The following is an 18,751-nucleotide window of genomic DNA, read 5'->3' as shown; positions in this document are numbered from 1 at the left end:
CCAAGAGCAAGAGATTAAATGTGAGCTATGGTTAGCTAATATTATTATGGATTAAGCAAGCTTTAGTAGGTTACCCTGTATTCTTTTGTGTGGGAGAAATCCACTTTAAGCCCCAAACAAATATGTGTTGAGTTTTCTAAAAACACTGTTATTTTGTGAATTAGCAGCTACTTGCCACCTATGTCACGCAGTAAGATACTCCTTTCTTGAGAAGAATTGCGTGTTTATGTTCAAGTTTCCATGTCCCCTTGCACTGCTACCAGTGAGGGGCAGCACCTGGCACCATGGTGGTGCGAGTACTATTTACCTCTCCCTTGGCCTCCTGCCTCCTGGTTGTAGTGGAAAAGAGGTCTGTATAAGCCCAGTGGGAAGCTGTTTCTGAGCATGAGAAACAGTGAGAGGACCTGGGTCTTTGTCTTTTTGGGGGAAGGAATTCAGCAAGGGGACCAAGAGTGTGAAGCAGGTGCAGAGTTTATTAAAAGCCCAGTACGTGTGGAGTTCCCATCGTGGCTCAGAGGAAACAATCTGACTGGCATCCTTGAGGAACGCAGGTTCAATCCCTGGCCTTACTCATTGGGTAGAGGATCCGGCGTTGCTGTGAGCTGAGGCGTAGGTCACAAACATGGCTTGGATCTGGTGTTGCTGTGGCGTAGGCCAGCAGCTACAGCTCTGATTGGACCCATAGCCTGGGAACCTCTGCATGCTGCAGGTTTGGCCCTAAAAAGACAAAAAAAAAAGATTAAAAAAAAAAAAAGCACAGTACGTGTGAAAGAGCACAAACAGGTGAGCTTGCAGAATGAACTGCGTGCAGTAAAAGCAGCTTAGATCACTTTTGGGGGTGGGGGGGCAGTCCTCTGGGTTGGCAGGGGTGAGGGGTTGTCTCTAGCCAACTATCTTGTTTATACCTGCATTTGGTCTTGTTCTCGGAGAGACATCAGTGAGCGATGGGTTGAAGTGAGATCTTAATTTTCTGCTCAGGAGTTGAACCTGGGCAGCCTGGATGAAAACCAGGAGTCCTAGTCCCTGGAGTAGCTTGAGGCTAAAAGTAGAATTGCCCTGATTCTTGCCCCCTGTTGAAAGCATGTTTCAAGGAGGCAAAAACTGTAAAAACAGGTATAAAGTTTCTTGTTAGAGTCACAGGACAGCATGTGGGCGAGCACACAGAGGAGCAGTTTATTTAAGTCAGAAGCAAAGAAGTAACATACACCCTAAAGAGGGGTGCCGGTGTCCCCCTGAGTGAGGAGCACACCAGAGAGGTGATTTAAATCACCTATTTAACAGAGTTCCCGTCATGGTGCAGTGGTTAATGGATCTGACTAGGAACCATGAGGTTGTGGGTTTGATCCCTGGCCTTGCTCAGGGGGTTAAGGATCTGGCATTGCTGTGAGCTGTGGTGAAGGTTGCAGACGCATCTTGGATCCCGCATTGCTGTGGCTGTGGCGTAGGGCAGCGAACCTCCATATGCCGCAGGAGGGGGCCCTAGAAAAGACCAAAAAAAAAAAAAAATCACTTATATAGCATGGTTCTTCCAGGTCTTTGTTTACCTTTAGCCAGTTATCTTGTTTTAATTCTAACACCTGACTGGACCCAAGACCATCCCCAATATGCGTGCATATCTTTTGGCAAAGATGGATTCCAGAGCAAAGGGTGCTGGGATGGTATCAGGACTTATTATGGCCTGGTGCCTCCTCCCTTTCTGACCCCAGGAGTCTTACTGCAATGTGTGATCAGAGAGGGCTCCTTGACCCCAGGAGTGACTGAATGGTCATCTTTCTTAGGTGGAAAATGAAACAAGGCCTAAAAGGATGCAGACTTCTCCTTACTGAACAGGCCCCTGTAACGGATGAGTTCCCAAAGACAAAGGTAGCCCCAAGGCCACGGGCTTCATGGCTTAGCAAAATGACCCTGGTCTATAAAAAACCAAGCACCAAGTCTCACCTGCTCAGAGCTCCTGACCACTCTGTTCGTCAACAAACTGTCCTTTCGGTCTCATTGCCCCACCCTCTGCCTCCTCCTCCTAACAATCTGTCTTTTTTTTTTTTTTTTTTTGTCTTTTTCTAGGGCCACACCCACGGCATATGGAGGTTCCCAAGCTAGGGGTCTAATTGGAGCTGTAGCCACCGGCCTAAACCACAGCCACAGCAACGAGGGATCCGAGCCGTGTCTTTGACCTACACCATAGTTCATGGCAACACTGGATCCTTAAGCCACTGAGCGAGGCCAAGGATCAAACCTGCAACCTCATGGTTCCTAGTCAGAGTCGCTAACCACTATGCCATGACGGGAACTCCTCCTTCTAACAATCTTACCTCTCTACTCCAGCTGAGCTCAGCTCCTTCAACTAACTTTTTCCTTGAGGTGTCAAAGAAAAACAAGTCCCAGCTGCTCTCAGCCCAGGGGCCCATCTACCTCCTACCTCAGAGGGTCCTTTGAGGTGGGCCAGTGCCCCTTTTAGCCAAGATGGATTTCAGCAGGAAGGTTTCTGGGAGGTTGGCAGGATGTATTATGCACAGGCAACCCCTCTCTCCTTGGGCCCCCTCCTTAGATGGAGGACCTTCTCTGTGCAGGCACTGGGCTGGAGAGTCCCTCTCAACCAAAGCTGAGGAAAGACGAGAGGAAATTGTAGTCACCTTTTCTCTCACCTGGCCTACAGGTGTCTTATCCAGAAATATCATCAAGACACCAGCTGCAGCAGCTCAGCCAGGGGCCCGGCTATCTCCTGCCTAGAGTGAGCTGCAAAATGTTGGTTGTGGAGCTCAAAATTTAAATAAAGCCTACTGTCAAAGTAGGATCAGTTGCTTATTACCTCTCTGTGGACCACAGATAATTTATATGTAATTCTCTCTCTCTTTTTTTTTTGCCATTTCTTTGGCCGCTCTCGTGGCATATGGAGGTTCCCAGGCTAGGGGTTGAATCGGAGCTGTAGCCACCAGCCTATGCCAGAGCCACAGCAACACGGGATCCGAGCCGCGTCTGCAAACTACACCACAGCTCACAGCAATGCCGGATCGTTAACCCCCTGAGCGAGGCCAGGGACCGAACCTGCAACCTCATGGTTCCCAGTCAGATTCGTTAACCACTGTGCCATGACGGGAACGTCCTATAGGCAATTCTAAAACCTCAAAGCAGAAGGAAGGAAAGTGGGCTGTGAAATGACATGAGGAGTATTGCGTCTTACTGAAAGATGGGGAAATTGAAATTAAACGAGAGCATGTCTTGAGTGCTTCTTTTGTTTCCTTGATGTAATCCTCCAGCTTGCCCAGGATCACCTGGGTTCTGCTTCTACAGCTTCAACAACTTCAGAGTTTTTTAGGAACTTACCCACTCTGGTCCCCTCTCCTCCCCATTTGTTAAGGGAAAGCATCATAATTATTGTTGTTAACAAAAATCTCGTAAGTCTTTCCTCTGTTCTGCTAGGACTCCTGCATTTCCAAGTCCGGAGAAGGGACTGAATGAAGGGAGGTGTCAGATCTGAAGTGTTCTTTCACTTTGCAGTTTGGACTTAGTTAAGACACACTAAAGCCAGTTAAACTGTCCAGAAGCTCTCGAGGAATAAGCCTGAATGAGTGAACGTTTTTCCATGTTGCTGAGGGATTTACTCTCCCCAAACGGAAAGCTCTGAAACTAAAAAAATGTGACCTATGTTTGGGGTGACTCTTGTGCTGGAAGTGTCTTATGCATTTGTTTGCCTCCCTAAGTGGAACTGATCTTGGAGAGACAGCAGCGCATGATGGCTTGGAGTGAGATCTTCATTCTCTGCTCAGAGATTGAACCTGGGCAGCCTGGATGAAAACCAAGAGTCCTAGCCACTAGACTAATCAGAGGCTGGAAGCAAAATTGCCTTGATTCTTGCCCCCCGTTGAAAGCAGGAATGTTTCAAGGAGGCAAAGACTGAAAAGAGGTATAAAGTTAATTGTTAGTGACAAGTACAACATGTGAGAGAGACAGAGAAGTAGTTTGCTGAAGCCAGAAGCAAAGAACTAATACACACCCTGAAGAGGAGTGTGGAGGAGGGCACCAGAGAGGCGATTTAATTCATATAGGATGTTTCTTCCGGGTCTTTGTTTACCTTTAGCCAATTGTCTTAAGTCTCGTCCCACACCTGACTGGACACAGGACCCTCCCCAATATTCGTCTGCATCTTTTGGCAAAGATGGATTCTAGAGCAAAGGGTGCCGGGATGGTATCAGGACTTATTATGGCCTGGGACCCCCTCCCTTTCTCACCCCAGGAGTGATTGAAGTGGTCATCTTATCTTTCTAGTTCGGCAGAGCTCAGCTCCTGCAATTAACTTTCCTTGATGTGTCAGAGAGAAACAAGGCCCAATTTATTCAGCCTAACAAGTCCCAGCTGTTCTCAGCCCAGGAGCCTGTCTACCTCCCACCTCAGAACTAAGGGAACACTAAGGGGTTAACAGGGTTCCCAGGCCATCATGATGGATGTAAATTTTCACACTGCCAAGGGAGCTGAACCGTGCAGAACTAGCCCAGGAAGCAGTAGAGTGATGCCCATAGATGTGGGCTGCTTAGTCGCCTTTGGACAGCTTCACTTTTGTTGTTGTTGTTGTTGTTGTTGTTCTTTTTAGGGCCACACCCGAAGCATACAGAAGTTCCCAGGCTGGGGTCGAATTGGAGCTACCACTGCTGGCCTATGCCATAGCCACAGCCACGTTGGATCTTTAACCCACTGAGCAAGGCCAGGGATTGAACCCGCAACCTCATGGTTCCTAGTTGGATTTGTTTCTGCTACTTCATGATGGGAACTCCTGCTTCACTTTTTAATTCTTTGCTCTCTTTTTTTTGGCCATACCTGCAGCAGTTGAAGTTCCTGGGCCAGGGATCAAACCAGTGCTGTCTTTGCAACCTGCACCATTGCTGCAGCAATGCCAGCTTGTGCTGTGCCACAAGGGGCCTTCCTATTTCTTCTCTTTTTGGTTGATTTTTCTCTCTTCCTTCTTATTTTGGGTTTAACCCAGTGTGCTTGCCTCTTGCTGGTCATTTTTCAACATCTAAGAATTTACGGATGGTAGGCATCAGGTCCCCTCTTGCAGGGAATATCAGCCTGTGGCATGGGCGCCTCCAGGCCTCTGGTACATGGTTCTCATTGGTGCTTTTGCATTTTCTCTGTTAAGTGAGACTTTCAGCCTGAGTATCCACCTTGAGACCACGATTGCCCATGAGTTGAGCACCAGGTGAAAACCTGTTTCCCTATTACCTGTCATCTACCGAGGCCTCTTCCATGTGCAAGGGAGGAAAACCAAGACCTAGAGCTGCACAGGGTTAGAATCCAGGCCGTCTGCTTCTTAGATCTGCACTCTTCCCACCAGTGGGCGTGAGCAGGCCTGTTGGAACTGGGAAAGTCAGACCTGAGAGAGGTAGAGAGGAGCTCTCACAAGATATGTGTTGTGTGTGTGTGTGCGCATGTGTGCCAATGCCATGCCATCTCTTTGGCTTTCTTCCTGATTCTTTGCTATTTCCAAATGATATTGTTGTTGGCAGGGAATTCTGGGTAATAAAGGAATTATGCTTTGTAATTTAACGAAAGAAGAACCTGGCATCAGTCCTTAGAACTATTAGTTGCCTGGCATCAGTCCTTAGAACTATCAACTGAAGGCCAATGGGGAGGATAAGGAGGGAGAGCGGTTTGTGTGTTTGTGTGTTTCTGTGTACCTTAGATGAGAGAAGAAAACTAACACTAAGGGGAGGCCTAGCTCCAGGTAGCAGCAAGGATAACTGGCTTCTCCTTTCATTTGGACTCTGCTCTGCAAGGATAAAGCTCCTTTTATTTAGGAAAGCCTTTGCTATTCATGCTGTTGCTGTTTCAAGGAAGTTAAGTAGATGGTGTGGACAGCTCTTTGAAATTTTTCTTTGTCAGTATGTTTTGGGGGGAGAGGCTTCTTCAGAAAGAAAAGAATCGCAGAAGTCAGTGCCACGTTTGCAACTATTTTTATATCCGTATCTCCAAACTTAGTTGCTTTTCTTAAATTGTCAGTTTTTTTTTTTTTTTTTTTTTTTTTTTTTTTTTTTTTTTTCCTTTTCTAGGGCCGCTTCCTGCGGCATTTGGAGGTTCCCAGGCCAGGGGTCGAATCGGAGCTGTAGCCACCAGCCTACGCCAGAGCCACAGCAATGCAAGATCCAAACCATGTCTGCGACCTATACCACAGCTCATGGCAACGCCGGATCCTTAACCCACTGAGCAAGGCCAGGAATTGAACCCACAACCTCATGGTTCCTAGTCAGATTCGTTAACTACTGCGCCACGACGGGAACTCCAGTTTTTTTTTTTTTTTTTTCTTTTTGCCATTTCTTGGGCTGCTCCTGCGGCATATGGAGGTTCCCAGGCTAGGGGTCCAATCAGAGCTGTAGCTGCCAGCCTACGCCAGAGCCACAGCAACGCAGGATCCAAGCCGCGTCTGCGACCTACACCACAGCTCACGGCACCACCGGAACCTTGACCCACTGAGCAAGGGCAGGGATCGAACCCGTAACCTCATGGTTCCTAGTCAGATTCGTTAACCACTGCGCCACGACGGGAGCTCCAGTTTTCTTTTTTTAATCATGAGAGTAATGCATGCACATGGTCAAAACCCAGACAAGAGAGCAGAACACTGAGACGTTGCTGTCTTACTGTCCTGCCCACATCTAGGTGCACTCTTCAGATAATCGATGTTAATAGTCTTTGTATCCACACACATACCCCCACATACACATATGCATAAGTGTAAAATATCAGTTTTACACCTGACTGTTAGTTTGCTGAAGCCGTCATAGCCAGATACTGCAGACTGGGAGGTTTAAGCAACAGAAATTGAATTTCTCACAGATCTGGGGTCGGAAGTCCAAGATCAAGGAGTAGGAAGGGTTGGTCTCCTTTGAGTGTTCTCTCCTTAACTCATCGAGGGCTGACTTCACATGGTCGTCTTTCTCTGGGTGTCTGTATCTTAATCTCTTCTTACAAGGACACCAGTCGTATTGGATTAGGTCTCACCCCAATGACCTTATTTAACCTTCACTACCTTGTTAAGGGCCCTCTGGCCAAATACAGTCACATTAGATTGAGGTATAGGGGTTAGGACGACAACATATGGATGGGATGGGGGAGAGTAGGGACGCCCATAATGTTGACTTATTCTTTTGTTTTGTTTTGTTTTTTTGTCTTTTCTAGGGCTGCTTCCCATGGCACATGGAGGTTCCCAGGCTAGGGGTCGAATCAGAGCTGTAGCCACCGGCCTACGCCAGAGCCACAGCAACATGGGATCCGAGCCTTGTCTGCAACCTACACCACAGCTCCTGGCAACACCGGATCCTTAACCCACTGAGCAAGGGCAGGGACCGAACCCGCAACCTCATGGTTCCTAGTTGGATTCATTAACCACTGCACCACGACGGGAACGCCAATGTTGACTTATTCTTTTAAATTATATCCTGTGGTATATTTAGTCCATAATTCATTTATTCAGTCCTTGTATAGCTGGAGAATAAGATTGTTTTTAGAAGTTCTCACAAATTGTGGCTCAGTGGGTTAAGGATCTGGCAGGTCACTGCAGTAGCTCAGGTCACCACTGGGGCGCAGGTTCAGTCCCTGACCTGGAATCTTCCTCATGCCACAGATGTAACCAAAAAAAAAAAAAAAGAAAAAAAAAATTTTTTTTTTAAAGTTTTTATGCTTTTAACAAACAACCTTGTTATGTAAATCTCTGTGCCCTTGTGTAAGTTTACGTGCAGGATGAACTTCTAGAAGAGTTGCAAGCATCACCCCCAAAGGGATTGTCTTGGGTCCCCCTCTTGAATGTATAATATTTTCTTGTGGCAAAAGATTGTGTGCAGTATCTGCAAATTAAAGCCCTATAGGAATTGTCATTGTGGCTCAGTGGTAACCAGCCCGACTAGTATCCATGAGGACTAGGGTTTGATTCCTGGCCTCACTCAGTGGGTTAAGTATCCAGTGTTGCTGTGAGCTGTGATGTAGGTCTGAGGCAAGGCTTGGATCTGGTGTGGCTGTGGCTGTGGCGTAGACCAGCAGCTGCAGCTCAAATTCAACCCCTAGTCCGGGAACTTACATATATTACAAGTGTGGCCCTAGGAAAAAAAGAAAAACACAAACAAAACCTATATAATGAACTCTTTGTGATAGCATTTGGGTATGAGAAATTCAGAGTGCAGCACAAGACTTGTGTTCTTGGCCTTGTGGAGTGGGAGTGGGATTGCCAGCCCTTTTATTTGAGCAGTATTGTTGTTACCACTGAATCGTATATCATTCACTCAGCATCCATTCATTGAGCCATTAATGGTCACATTTTATTAATATGTTGTTTGTTCGTTTTATGTCTTTTAGGGCATTGCCTGTGGCATCTAGAAGTTCCTAGGCTAGGGGTCAAATCAGAGCTACAGCTGCTGGCCTATGCCAGAGCCACAGCAACACCCGATCCAAGCCATGTCTGCGACCCATACCACAGTTCGCAGCAACACTGGATCTGTAACCCACTGAGCCAGCACAGGAATTGAACCCCGAGTCCTCATGGATACTAGTTGGGTTCCTTACTGCTAGCTACAATGGGAACTCCACTGATTTTTTTTTTTTTGATAAGACTTTATTTATTTATATTTTTTGCTTTTTATTTTTTAGGGCCGTACCCTGCGGCATAATGGAGGTTCCCAGGCTAAGGGTCAAATCGAAGCAATAGCCGCTAGCCTATGCCATAGCCACAGCCACGCCAGATCCAAGCTGAATCTTCGACCTACGCCATAGCTCACAGCAACCCCAGATCCTTAACCCACTGAGCAAGGCTGGGGATTGAACCTGAGTCCTCATGGATGCTCGTCAAATTTGTTTCCGCTGAGCCACGATGGGAAGTCCTAAGACTTTATATTTTAAGAGATGTTTTAGGTTCATAGCAAAATTGAGAGGAAGGTATGGAGATTCCCATATCTGTCCCCTGACCACCCCCAGCCTCCCCCGCTGTCCACACCCCTGACCAGAGGTTACATTTGTTACAACCAGGGAACCTACACGGATGCATCGTTATCATCCCAAGTTGTAGTGTACATTAGGGTTCACTCTTGGTGTATTGTACATTCTGCATTTGTTTTTTTATACGTTGACTCCTTCAGGAAAATGTTTAGGTCCTCTGGAGCCCCAAGGTAACAAGACTCAGGTTCTTCTCTCCAAGCTTGTGACAGCTGCAGAAGTTAGGCTGGTGAAGAGTTATTTTTCCAGTTTTGAAGGTGAAGATTAGGGGAGTGACATGGTCAGAGTAGTAAAGCTTTGTGACAGGGAATAAAAGGTAAACCTATTTTCTTCTAAATTATGCTCTTGTGGAAAGAAATGATAAGTCAGCAGGGCTGGGAGATTTTCATCTATGCTAACATAACATTGCTTGTATGGATGCTGTTTTGAATTTCCATTTCCATATTAATGTTTAGCTGAAGATAATGCACTTGTGCTCTTGGTGATTGATGTATTTGCTTTGATAAATAACTTTTAGACTCGTAGAGACCTGCTGTTTGATTCTAGTATTAGGCATATGTGTATATGTACACACCTATATATATGTATACACACACACACACACAAATACCATAGCACTGTGTAGAGCGAATGGGAACAAGCAGAAGAGGTTAAAAAATTAGATCCATGCAATGATACATAACTTTAATGATAGGATAGGATTAAACCAATATGATTTTCTGTTCACATTTTCCATAATCACATTCCTTTGTCTCTGTTTGTCATTAAATGACCAGTTGGGCTCACGTGATGTATGTATCTTGTTTCATTTTTCCCCCTCTGTGGAGATAGTAAGTTTAAATGTTGGTTTTGCTGTGGGTTAAGTTCTCTCCTGGATGACGCATCAACTGCTTCTAAATATTTCTTTTTCCAAGTAGGGTACATATTTTTATCACATTTGAGTTAGAAGTACAGTAAAACTGATTGTCTAAGAGCTTCAAGAGTTAGCAGCCAGCAAGTGAGGCAGTTGGGAAAGAATTTGGGAGGCAGAGGAGGAGGGAGGCAGGCCTGGGAGAGAAGCCAGCGAAGCCAGTGGGAGGGGAGAAGAGGGAGCGCCAGAGGGAAAGGAAAGGAAAATCGGGGCATCTGAGCAGAAAGGGATCTGTAAAATCAGGGACAGAGAATATGGATGAGTGAGTCGTAAAAGAAGGTGGCCTATAAAAACACCACACAGGCAGCAGTGTTAGGATCTCACTTGTGTGATGTGTTCGCTCAGCCCAGTAGAACAGCTTGTCTGGCAAAGCAGAGGCCCAGCCTCAGGAGGCGAGAAGAGGCTCGAGGTAAATGGCTTAGAAAAACTGAGTGCAAGATGGAGAGAAGAGTGCATGAGCAGAAATGTTAGGTAATGCCATAGTACGGAATGACAAAAGGGCTCAGACAGTGGCAGTTTCCTGAAGCAGACACAGTAACTCAGGAAATGCATTTGTTTCCAAGATTGGTCTTGATGTCCTTATAGTTACAGCCTGTGATCTTATACCTGTGATGTCTTCTTACTGTAAGTGATGTTTACAGTGTAGCCTTCTATTTGATGCTTCTTTTGAAGCCAGGCAAAGCCCTGCACTTTCTGCCAACGCATTATCAAAAGATTGAATTGTTGGGGTGTAGGTTGTATATATAGTGTTAATTAATACATGTAGATTTGGTTGTCATTTGTAGTTTATGGTAATCTCTTGTAGAATTTCCTATTTGTTAAACAGAAATCCCTCCCTTACACCAGGTATGTCTGATTAGGTTGTGCAAGAGATCACCAAGTACACTAAGTACTGTCACCACCCTCACTTTAATAAATGAGGCGTCTGAGTCTTGAAAAATAAATGACTTGCTCGTGGTTCATTGCTAGTAGTTGGCAAAGCCAGGCGCCAAACCCAGGCAGGCTGAGCACACTGAGCTTTTCACAACAGCGTGTTCTGTTGCCCTGTGCTTTACTAAAGATCTAGTTTCCTTTCAGTTCATTGAAAATACTGTGATACTATAATGATGGATATGTGTCCTGGCACATTTATCTGAACCCTTTGAATGTTCGACACCAAGATTTAATTAACTAAATCATGGATATGGTGTGATTGTGATGTGCCCGTGCAGGTTCGTCCTTGGTTTAAAAAAAAAAAATTCTGGCGACATGTTAATAATGGGGGAGGTGGAGTTCCTGCAACAGGATTGGTGGCATCTCTGGAGCGCTGGGACACAGGTTTGATTCCTGGCCCTGCCCCGTGGGTTAGGGATCCGGTATTGCTGCTACTGCAGCATAGGTCACAACTATGGCTTGGATTTGATCCCTGGCCCGGGAACTCCATATGCCGTGGGACGGCCAAAAAAAGAAAAAAGGAGAGGCATGGATAAAGAAGATGTGGTACAAGGGACTGTTACTCAGCCCTAAAAAAGAATGAAATAATGGCATTTGCAGTCATGTGGATAGACCTAGAAATTATCACACTAAGTGAAGTTAGACAGTGAGAGACAAACATCATATGCTATCACTTATATGTGGAATCAAAAAAAAAAAAAAAAAGGGATACACATGAACTTATTTGCAGAACAGAAACAGACTCACTGACTTTGAAAAACCTATAGTTACCAAAGGGGACGGGTCGGGGAGGAAGGAATGGACTGGGGTTTTGGGACAGAAGTGTTCTAAAATTCGGTTGTGATGATGGTTGTACAACTATGTATATAATTGTTAAAGTGTTACCCAAAAAGTAGAAAAAAGATAATGGGGGAGGCTGTGCATATGGATGAGTGGGTGGGGGCATATGGGAAATAGCTATGCTTTCCTCTCAATTTTATTATAACCCTAAAACTTAAAAAATATGAACGCTTCAAGAAAAAAAATTAACACCAGCCCCAAGCCTGAAAACTTAATCCTTATTTTATTTAATATTCCCAAGTTATGCCCAGTTGCGTTGACCATTCAAGTCTAGTCATGCCTCATTCATTAGCCTAATGCCTCCCCTTAGGGGTGTGAAGCTCTGCTCAGCAATGCTTATGGTAAGAGGCACTTGTACCTTTTGTGCTTAAGTTACCCCCTTCCCTCCCTATCGCCATGCAGTTCCTTCTTTGGCTGGTGGATTTTGACAGGTCCCCTTCTTGAGCCCAGATTCTTAGTTTTCACATCCTCCCTACTTCACGTAGTCCTTGTTCTCGTTCTTGGCTTCTTCTCTGGCTCTTCACTAATTGATTTTGTCTAAGAGTGATCACAGGGCTTCAGGTGAAGTGTGCCTTTTCTGTTTAATTATTGGGCATCTTCCAAGCCCTCACGTCTATTAAAGACAGTATCAGGCCAATTCTGGCAAAAGCTTTGTTCACACACTCAATGGTCCAAGCATGTTCTGTGGGCAGGACGCCTCAGAAGAATGGCCGCTCGGCACGCAAAGGTCAGGGGTCAGTGGGTTTGTAGGGCAGCTCTCAGGGTGTTTGTGTTCCTTCTCTAGTTGGCCTGCTGCTGTGGGAACGCTGGCTGCTCCTTCTGCTGTGGCTGCTGCCCCAAGATCCGCCAGTCCCGGAGCACCCGCTTCATGTATGCGCTGTACTTCATCCTGGTCGTCATCCTCTGCTGCATCATGATGTCCAACACCGTGGCCAACGAGATGCGGGAGCGTGTGAGTCACCTCTTCAGCTCTTCCCACTCCTGGCGCTTGGTGGGGGTGTCTGGAAAACACTTAGTTCAGGGGACAGTGCGGTTCTGGGTTATAGCCGCTTGCCCTGAATCTTCCTGAAGCCTCTTCATTGCTTTCCTGCCAAGCGGGCAAACCCTTCACCATCTTGATCTTTAGTGGTAGGACAGAAGCCGTCTGATACTTTTGGTGGAGAAGATGGTGTATGTTGTCTTAGCCTTGTTGATGGCTGTTCCTGAATGAATGTGTAGTCCTTCCTTGTAGACTTGTACATTTCCCCTGTCCTAAGGATGGCTTCCAGTGTTTTCGTTTTTTTTTTTTTTTTTTTTGTCCAATTTAGGGCTGCACCTGTGACATATGGAGGTTCCCAGGCTAGAGGTCCAGTCGGAACTGTGGCTGCCAGCCTACATCACAGCCACAGCAACTCGGGATCCGAGCTGCATCTGCGACCTACACCACAGCTCACGGCAACCCTGGATCCTTAACCCAATGAGCGAGGCCAGGGATCGAACCTGCATCCTCATGGATCCTAGCTGGGTTCATTAACCGCTGAGCCATGACGGGAATTCCCATGGATGGCTTCCAGTGTTTCAGGGAGCAGTTATGTAAACACTTATGTGGCCTGAATGGGAAATAAGATGAAGCCTAGATAACCCCGCAGTAGTGTGAGGAGTAGGCTATAGGGCGAGCTTTACTTTTCTGGCCATGTCAGTTGCAGGGAGGGCGTCTTCAGGGATGAGAGATGGACTTCCAGCCATTTCCTGGGCAGAGTATGCAGAGGCAGGCTAGGTACACGATGCTGATAGAGACACATATAGGACTTTTTTCAGGAATTTCCCCATAGGAGGCCTGATTATGGGGGGATGTGCTGGGATTCGTAGGGAGCCCAATAAATAACATCCTTCTCCTCCCAGGTTCTGAACAAATTGGCAAAAAGACTGCAGTGTCAGCAGTAGTTGTCAGACATCACCTTTATCCCCCATAACACTGATGAAAGATGGCCTGACTTGTATGTGCAAGGATGCGGGCGTCCTATTACTGCATCCCCAAATGAGTCAGACTTACCCCACCTGGGGACCCCACCCGGGCCAGGGGATGTGTCCTCTGCACAGGCCCAGTTTGCTAGGAAGAGCTGCGGGTGTGTTCCTGGGGGCCACTCTCCTCAGAGGGAAATGGGGGGAAGAAAGTCCAGCCAAACCCCATTTGCCCTACAGACTCAGCGCTCAACACTTACCCCCAGTGGGGCCTGGCAGGGGGAGGAGGGGCGAGGTCAGGGCGGGACCTCCTGGAGCCGTGGGGGTGGACCCCCAGAAGCAACTCCCGAGGAAGTGTTTGTTCTCCCAACTTTGGCTGAAGCTGCTTCAAGGGCTTGCGAACAACCATTTTCTTAGAAGCACTTGCTAGCTTCTTATCCATTAGTTAAAGTAGGCCCTTTGAGGCTTTCTGTTGGGTAAGGCTTTTATAACTGTGGTTGTATGGTCTGGAAGATACTAGAACTCCTGTCAAAATCTGTGAAATTTAGATTTTCCTCTGATGCTCTAAACAGTGGATCTCTGCTCAGGAAGGTCCTGCCGTGGGAGCTTTGGGGCATTCACATTTGTGGGAAAAAGAATTTATAAACCAGAAAACAAGTATAAAGTCTTCTGAGGTGTAAAACCAGGTAGAAATTAGTTGCCATTTGAAAGGATGCATGAAGTACTGGAGGAACTATAAACCCATCAAAACATCATTACTGGAGGTAAGGGTAAATTTGGCAGCCACAGGGCATATTTTAAGATATGGGTTTTATGATAATTTCAGTGATTGAATAGTGTTAAAATCATCTGTCCCATGGAATAGTCCCTAACAGCTCCAGCCAGCGTCTGTGATTTCTGATGTTCATAGAACATTTCAGAAACAGGAGGTTTTTAGAAGAAAGAGAGGAGAGAAGAGGGAGGGAGGAAGGAAGGAAAAGAAACAAGATACTGACTGGTGTTGCTGGGAAGGGCCTCAAGGAAGAAGTACCTTGTATGATAATAATGAGTATTTTAGTCCCTAATATCTGTTGGGTGATTTTTAAATTCTAAGCATTTTACCTGTATCATCTCCGTTCATCACTAGGGTACTCACCTAGGCCATCTAGTCCTACTGTTATCCCTGCTCTACAGATGAGAAAACCAGCATACTGGGTCATTGAAGCACCTTGCCCAAGGTCTTCAGCTCTAAGTGGCGAAATTGAGATTTGAACCCAGGCAGATTGAGTTCTTAGTGACTAGGCTCTGTGGTAGCACAAGGACAAGGCATGTGTAGGACAGAGAAGGGACATGGCCAGGTAAATGGCTTGCAGGAATTTCAGTGCTAAGGTGAGGCCTTTGAGCCTGGTCTCATGGCAAATGGGAAGCCATGATCGATTCTTGGGTAGGAGCCCGTCATCATAGAAACAGGCAGAGCTATTTAGGGAGGTGAGCCCAGCAGTGGTGTGTGTTAGTGTGATTTGGGGTTGGAGCAGAGGGAGGGAGACAGGTAAGGGACAACCCTGAGGCCTCACAGAGGCTCTTGTGAATATTTCTCTGCCTGTCCTCTGAATGGACTTATTTAAAAATGGTTTGGCTGGACTTTGTGCCCAGGGAGTGAGGCCCCTGTGGGCGAAACCAATCCTTTTCCATCTCTAGGGCCTCACAGGGGACCAGCCAGCTGGTCACAAAGTCAGCTTGTTTCTCAGCCTATAGAACAGAGGCTGACCTCATTCTCAGGCTGAGCTTGAGGGTGGGCGCTGAAAGGTCCCTTGTGGGGAGCTCGCCTGGTCCACCCCCCCACCTTTGTTGGCTGTGGAAATGTTCTAGGATGTGATGCTGTGGGGGAAAGCACGCATCCTCGGAACAGCTCACACGGGAGTGTGTAATTGCCTCCCACCCGGCACCCTCGCCTTCGTGGGCAGGGGACAGGGCTCCGTCCACATGGGCCTTTGGCGTGTGGGTTGAAAACACAAGGGTGGCCCTTTTCAGTTATTTTCAGTTTTTGCCCCGGCTTCAGGATGTGGCCCGTGAGAAAGTTTGAGAGGGAGCTGCCAAGAGTGGCTGGGCCAGACTCCATCCTGCCTGTTCTCACTCGGGAAGCTCCTCGTTCCCAGGAGACCTTGGGCTCTGCTGCACTGGTTGAGTTGGGCGTGATTTCTGTCTCCTCCTGGAGCATTTTTCCCATCTCAGAACGTACCAGCCGTTCTTTTGCAGGTCACTGATGTCAGTAACTGTGTGATTCCAGCAGGAAGAGTCTTGAGATATTTGATGCCTTGTGACTATTAAAAGTCTGTTTTGGAATGTGGAACTACAGCAGCAAAATGGGTGATTGATTTAAGCCTCCTGAAATCAAGATGTGACTTCTGTTTGGAGGCCAATGATGACACTGGTTTTTTTTTTTTTTCTTTTCTTTTCTCCCTATTTTAGGGCCTCACCTGTGGCATATGGAGGTTCCCAGGCTAGGGGTCCAATTGGAGCTGTAGCCGCTGGCCTATGCCGTAGCCACAGCAATGCCAGATCCAAGCTGCATCTGTGACCTACACCACAGCTCATGGCAACCCGGATCCTTAACCCACTGAGCAAGACCAGGATTGAACCCACACCAGTGATGATACTTCGAGGTGTGGGCAACCCCGTGAGGCTGCACAGGCATTTGAGGAGGGAGGAGATAGGTGGGAATAGGGGCTTCTTGTTTCCCATGGAATAGGGGCTCCTAAGACTAAGACTGCCTTGGAAAAGGGACATCAGGTGACCTTTGTGGCCCTTGGGGCTTCTCCTTTTGAGCTGTGTGCCACTGAGGTAGGAAGAGCCCTAAAGTTTCCTAAGCTGAAGCATCTTAGATCCATTTTCTCCATCTCATGTTCCACTTGGTCCCCAGGCAGCTGTGATTCGCTGACTTGGGTGCTGAGATGGCTGTATCTTTGCTTTTTCTATTTCCCAGACCCCAAACACACCTTCCACATGGTGGAAGACTGATGTTGGTGGTGGCGTTGTAATGTATTTGAAGACTTACTCCTTGTACTGAGAGAAATTACTACAAACTTTGTTTTTGACGGCAGTCTTTTTTTGTTTTGTTCCTTCATTTGTTTGAAAAGATGTTGCATTTTCTTTGTAATTTTACTTAATCTCTTTTGGGAACATGTTTTGCTTTATACACTATTTTCTGCTGGTGGATTTGGGTTTGTTTTCCTGTGAGTAGTAATGTGGAAATTGCATTGTTCCTCTGGTTGGATGAAAAGAGCTTTCCCAGGAAGTTCCCATGTGGCTCAGCAGGTTAAGGATCCAGTGTTGCCCCAGCTGTGGCACAGGTTGAAACTGTGACATGGGTTGGATAACTGGCCCTGGAACGTCCAAGGCTGTGGATGTGGTGCCCCCTCCCCCTAAAAAAATCGTTAAAAGAAAAAGTTCTCCTCAGTGTCTTAAAAGCAGCTCTGGAATTCCATTCTCTCCCTGGACTTGATAAAAGCCCAGCTGGTCACAAAGCCATAAGCCACGGCCTCACCTAGAGATTTCAGGTGAGCCTGGAAATCTAGCCCAGGAACTGGAAAATTGGCTTGCAGGCTGTTTTTTGGCCAGCAGATTTTTTTTTTTTTTTTTTCCTTTTTTAACTGGAGTATGGTTGTTTTACAATGATGTGTTAATTTCAGGTTTTTATATTTTGGGTTTTTTTTTTTTTTTTTTTTTTTTTTGGCCGTGCCTGTGTCATGTGGTAGTTCCTTGGCCCGTGATGCTGGCCAGATCCTTAATCCACTGAGACACCAGGGAACTCTGGTTTTTTGTTTTGTTTTAATGTGCATGTGGCTGCCTTGAGAAGAGCATGCTACAGCTCACCACAGGCCCCACCACGAGATGTTTACTTACCTCAGGTCTCATACATGTACCCTTAATTCTTGCCCTCAGAGAAAAGGCATTTGGGTTTGCAACTCCTGAAATAGTTTCAACTCTTTGGAGTTCAAACGTTTCTGAAAAGGCAGTGAGTGTCAAAATGGACCTGAGGCTTCCTACCCATCCTTGTGGCAGGCAGCCTATCCTTGTGGCAGGCAGCAGGGAGGCTGTGGAAACTCAAGTGGGCTGTGCAGACTCGCACGCAGCCCCAGGCTGGGGCCCCAGAAGCCCGTCTCTGCCATAAGTAGTCTCCCCTTTGCACGCTGGTATCTGGCATTTTAATCCAAGTAACTAGAAAATGTCCTCATTGCTTTGGGCCACCCACTGACATCAGCAGACCCCTCAATTTCAGGACAAAGGAGGGGTGGAAATGGGACACTGAACTGAATTGGATGTAAATCTGGCCCCTCCTTCAGTTACATTCCCAAGTTACATTCAGCACCACACCCCTAGAATCTTAAGGATGTATTTTATTTTATTTATTTGATTCGATTTTTGTTTTTTCTAGGGCTGTACCCACGGCATGTGGAGGTTCCCCAGCTAGGAGTCTAATCGGAGCTATAGCCACCGGCCTACACCACAGCCACAGCAACTCGGGATCCGAGCCGCGTCTGTGGCCTACACCTCAGCTCATAGCAACGCCGGATCCTTAACCCACTGAGCGAGGCCAGGGATGGAACCCACGTCCTCATGGATGCTAGTCTGGTTCGTTAATCACTGAGCCATGACAGGAACTCCTTCCTTAAGGATGTGTTTTAATCACAATTTCTACTGTTAGCATGAATTTGCCAGGGCAGGGGAATGGGGATACATGTTGAGGCTGCCACCTGTGGGTGTAGTAGGCCCTTGGAACACAAGAAGCAGGATGGGCTTCAATGATTTTTTTTCTCTTATTTATTCAGAAAATCCAGTCTCTCTCAACACATTCCCCAGAGGTGGTATATAAATTATCTTTTGGTTTCTTTTTCTTGGTCGTTTTCACAGTTCATTAGAGAAGATGTGGTAATGGGAAATTGATGTATGTTAGCTGTATTAACATAAGATGATGAGGAAGTAGATGGATGAAAATGAAATAAAGAAGGAGTATTTATAGTCAGCCTCAGCCAGAAGCCACATCCACATCTCGTTATCTATCCCCCCCAATACAGTGGTCATCTCTTTTTTATTTTTTTTTTTTCTTGTGTCTTCTGTCTTTTTAGGGCCGCACCCCTGACATATGGAGGTTCCCAGTCTAGGGGTCCAATCAGAGTTACA

The 18,751-nt window shown here is 46.6% G+C and overlaps 1 protein-coding gene across 2 annotated transcripts in view; it reads left to right on the top strand.

Annotated features, from left to right (window-relative positions):
- The window catches only part of SERINC5 (serine incorporator 5), a 203,092-nt gene that overhangs the window by 132,434 nt on the left and 51,907 nt on the right, over positions 1 to 18,751 (top strand). For both annotated transcript variants that reach the window (XM_021084491.2, XM_013994946.3), the window contains one exon: positions 12,435 to 12,602. In XM_021084491.2, coding sequence (XP_020940150.2) covers positions 12,519 to 12,602 — 84 coding nt within the window. In that variant the 5' untranslated portion in view covers positions 12,435 to 12,518. The remainder of the gene's footprint in view (positions 1 to 12,434; positions 12,603 to 18,751) is intronic.

This window comes from Sus scrofa, chromosome 2, assembly GCF_054392235.1.
Source record: "Sus scrofa isolate SSC_HxYL_T2T_F1_AM1 chromosome 2, Sscrofa_HxYL_maternal_Yorkshire_Landrace_v2.0, whole genome shotgun sequence".
In the NCBI taxonomy this organism is placed as follows: Eukaryota; Metazoa; Chordata; class Mammalia; order Artiodactyla; family Suidae; genus Sus; species Sus scrofa.
The sequence above is the reverse complement of the archived record's forward strand: the minus strand, read 5'-3'. Positions and strand labels throughout refer to the sequence as shown.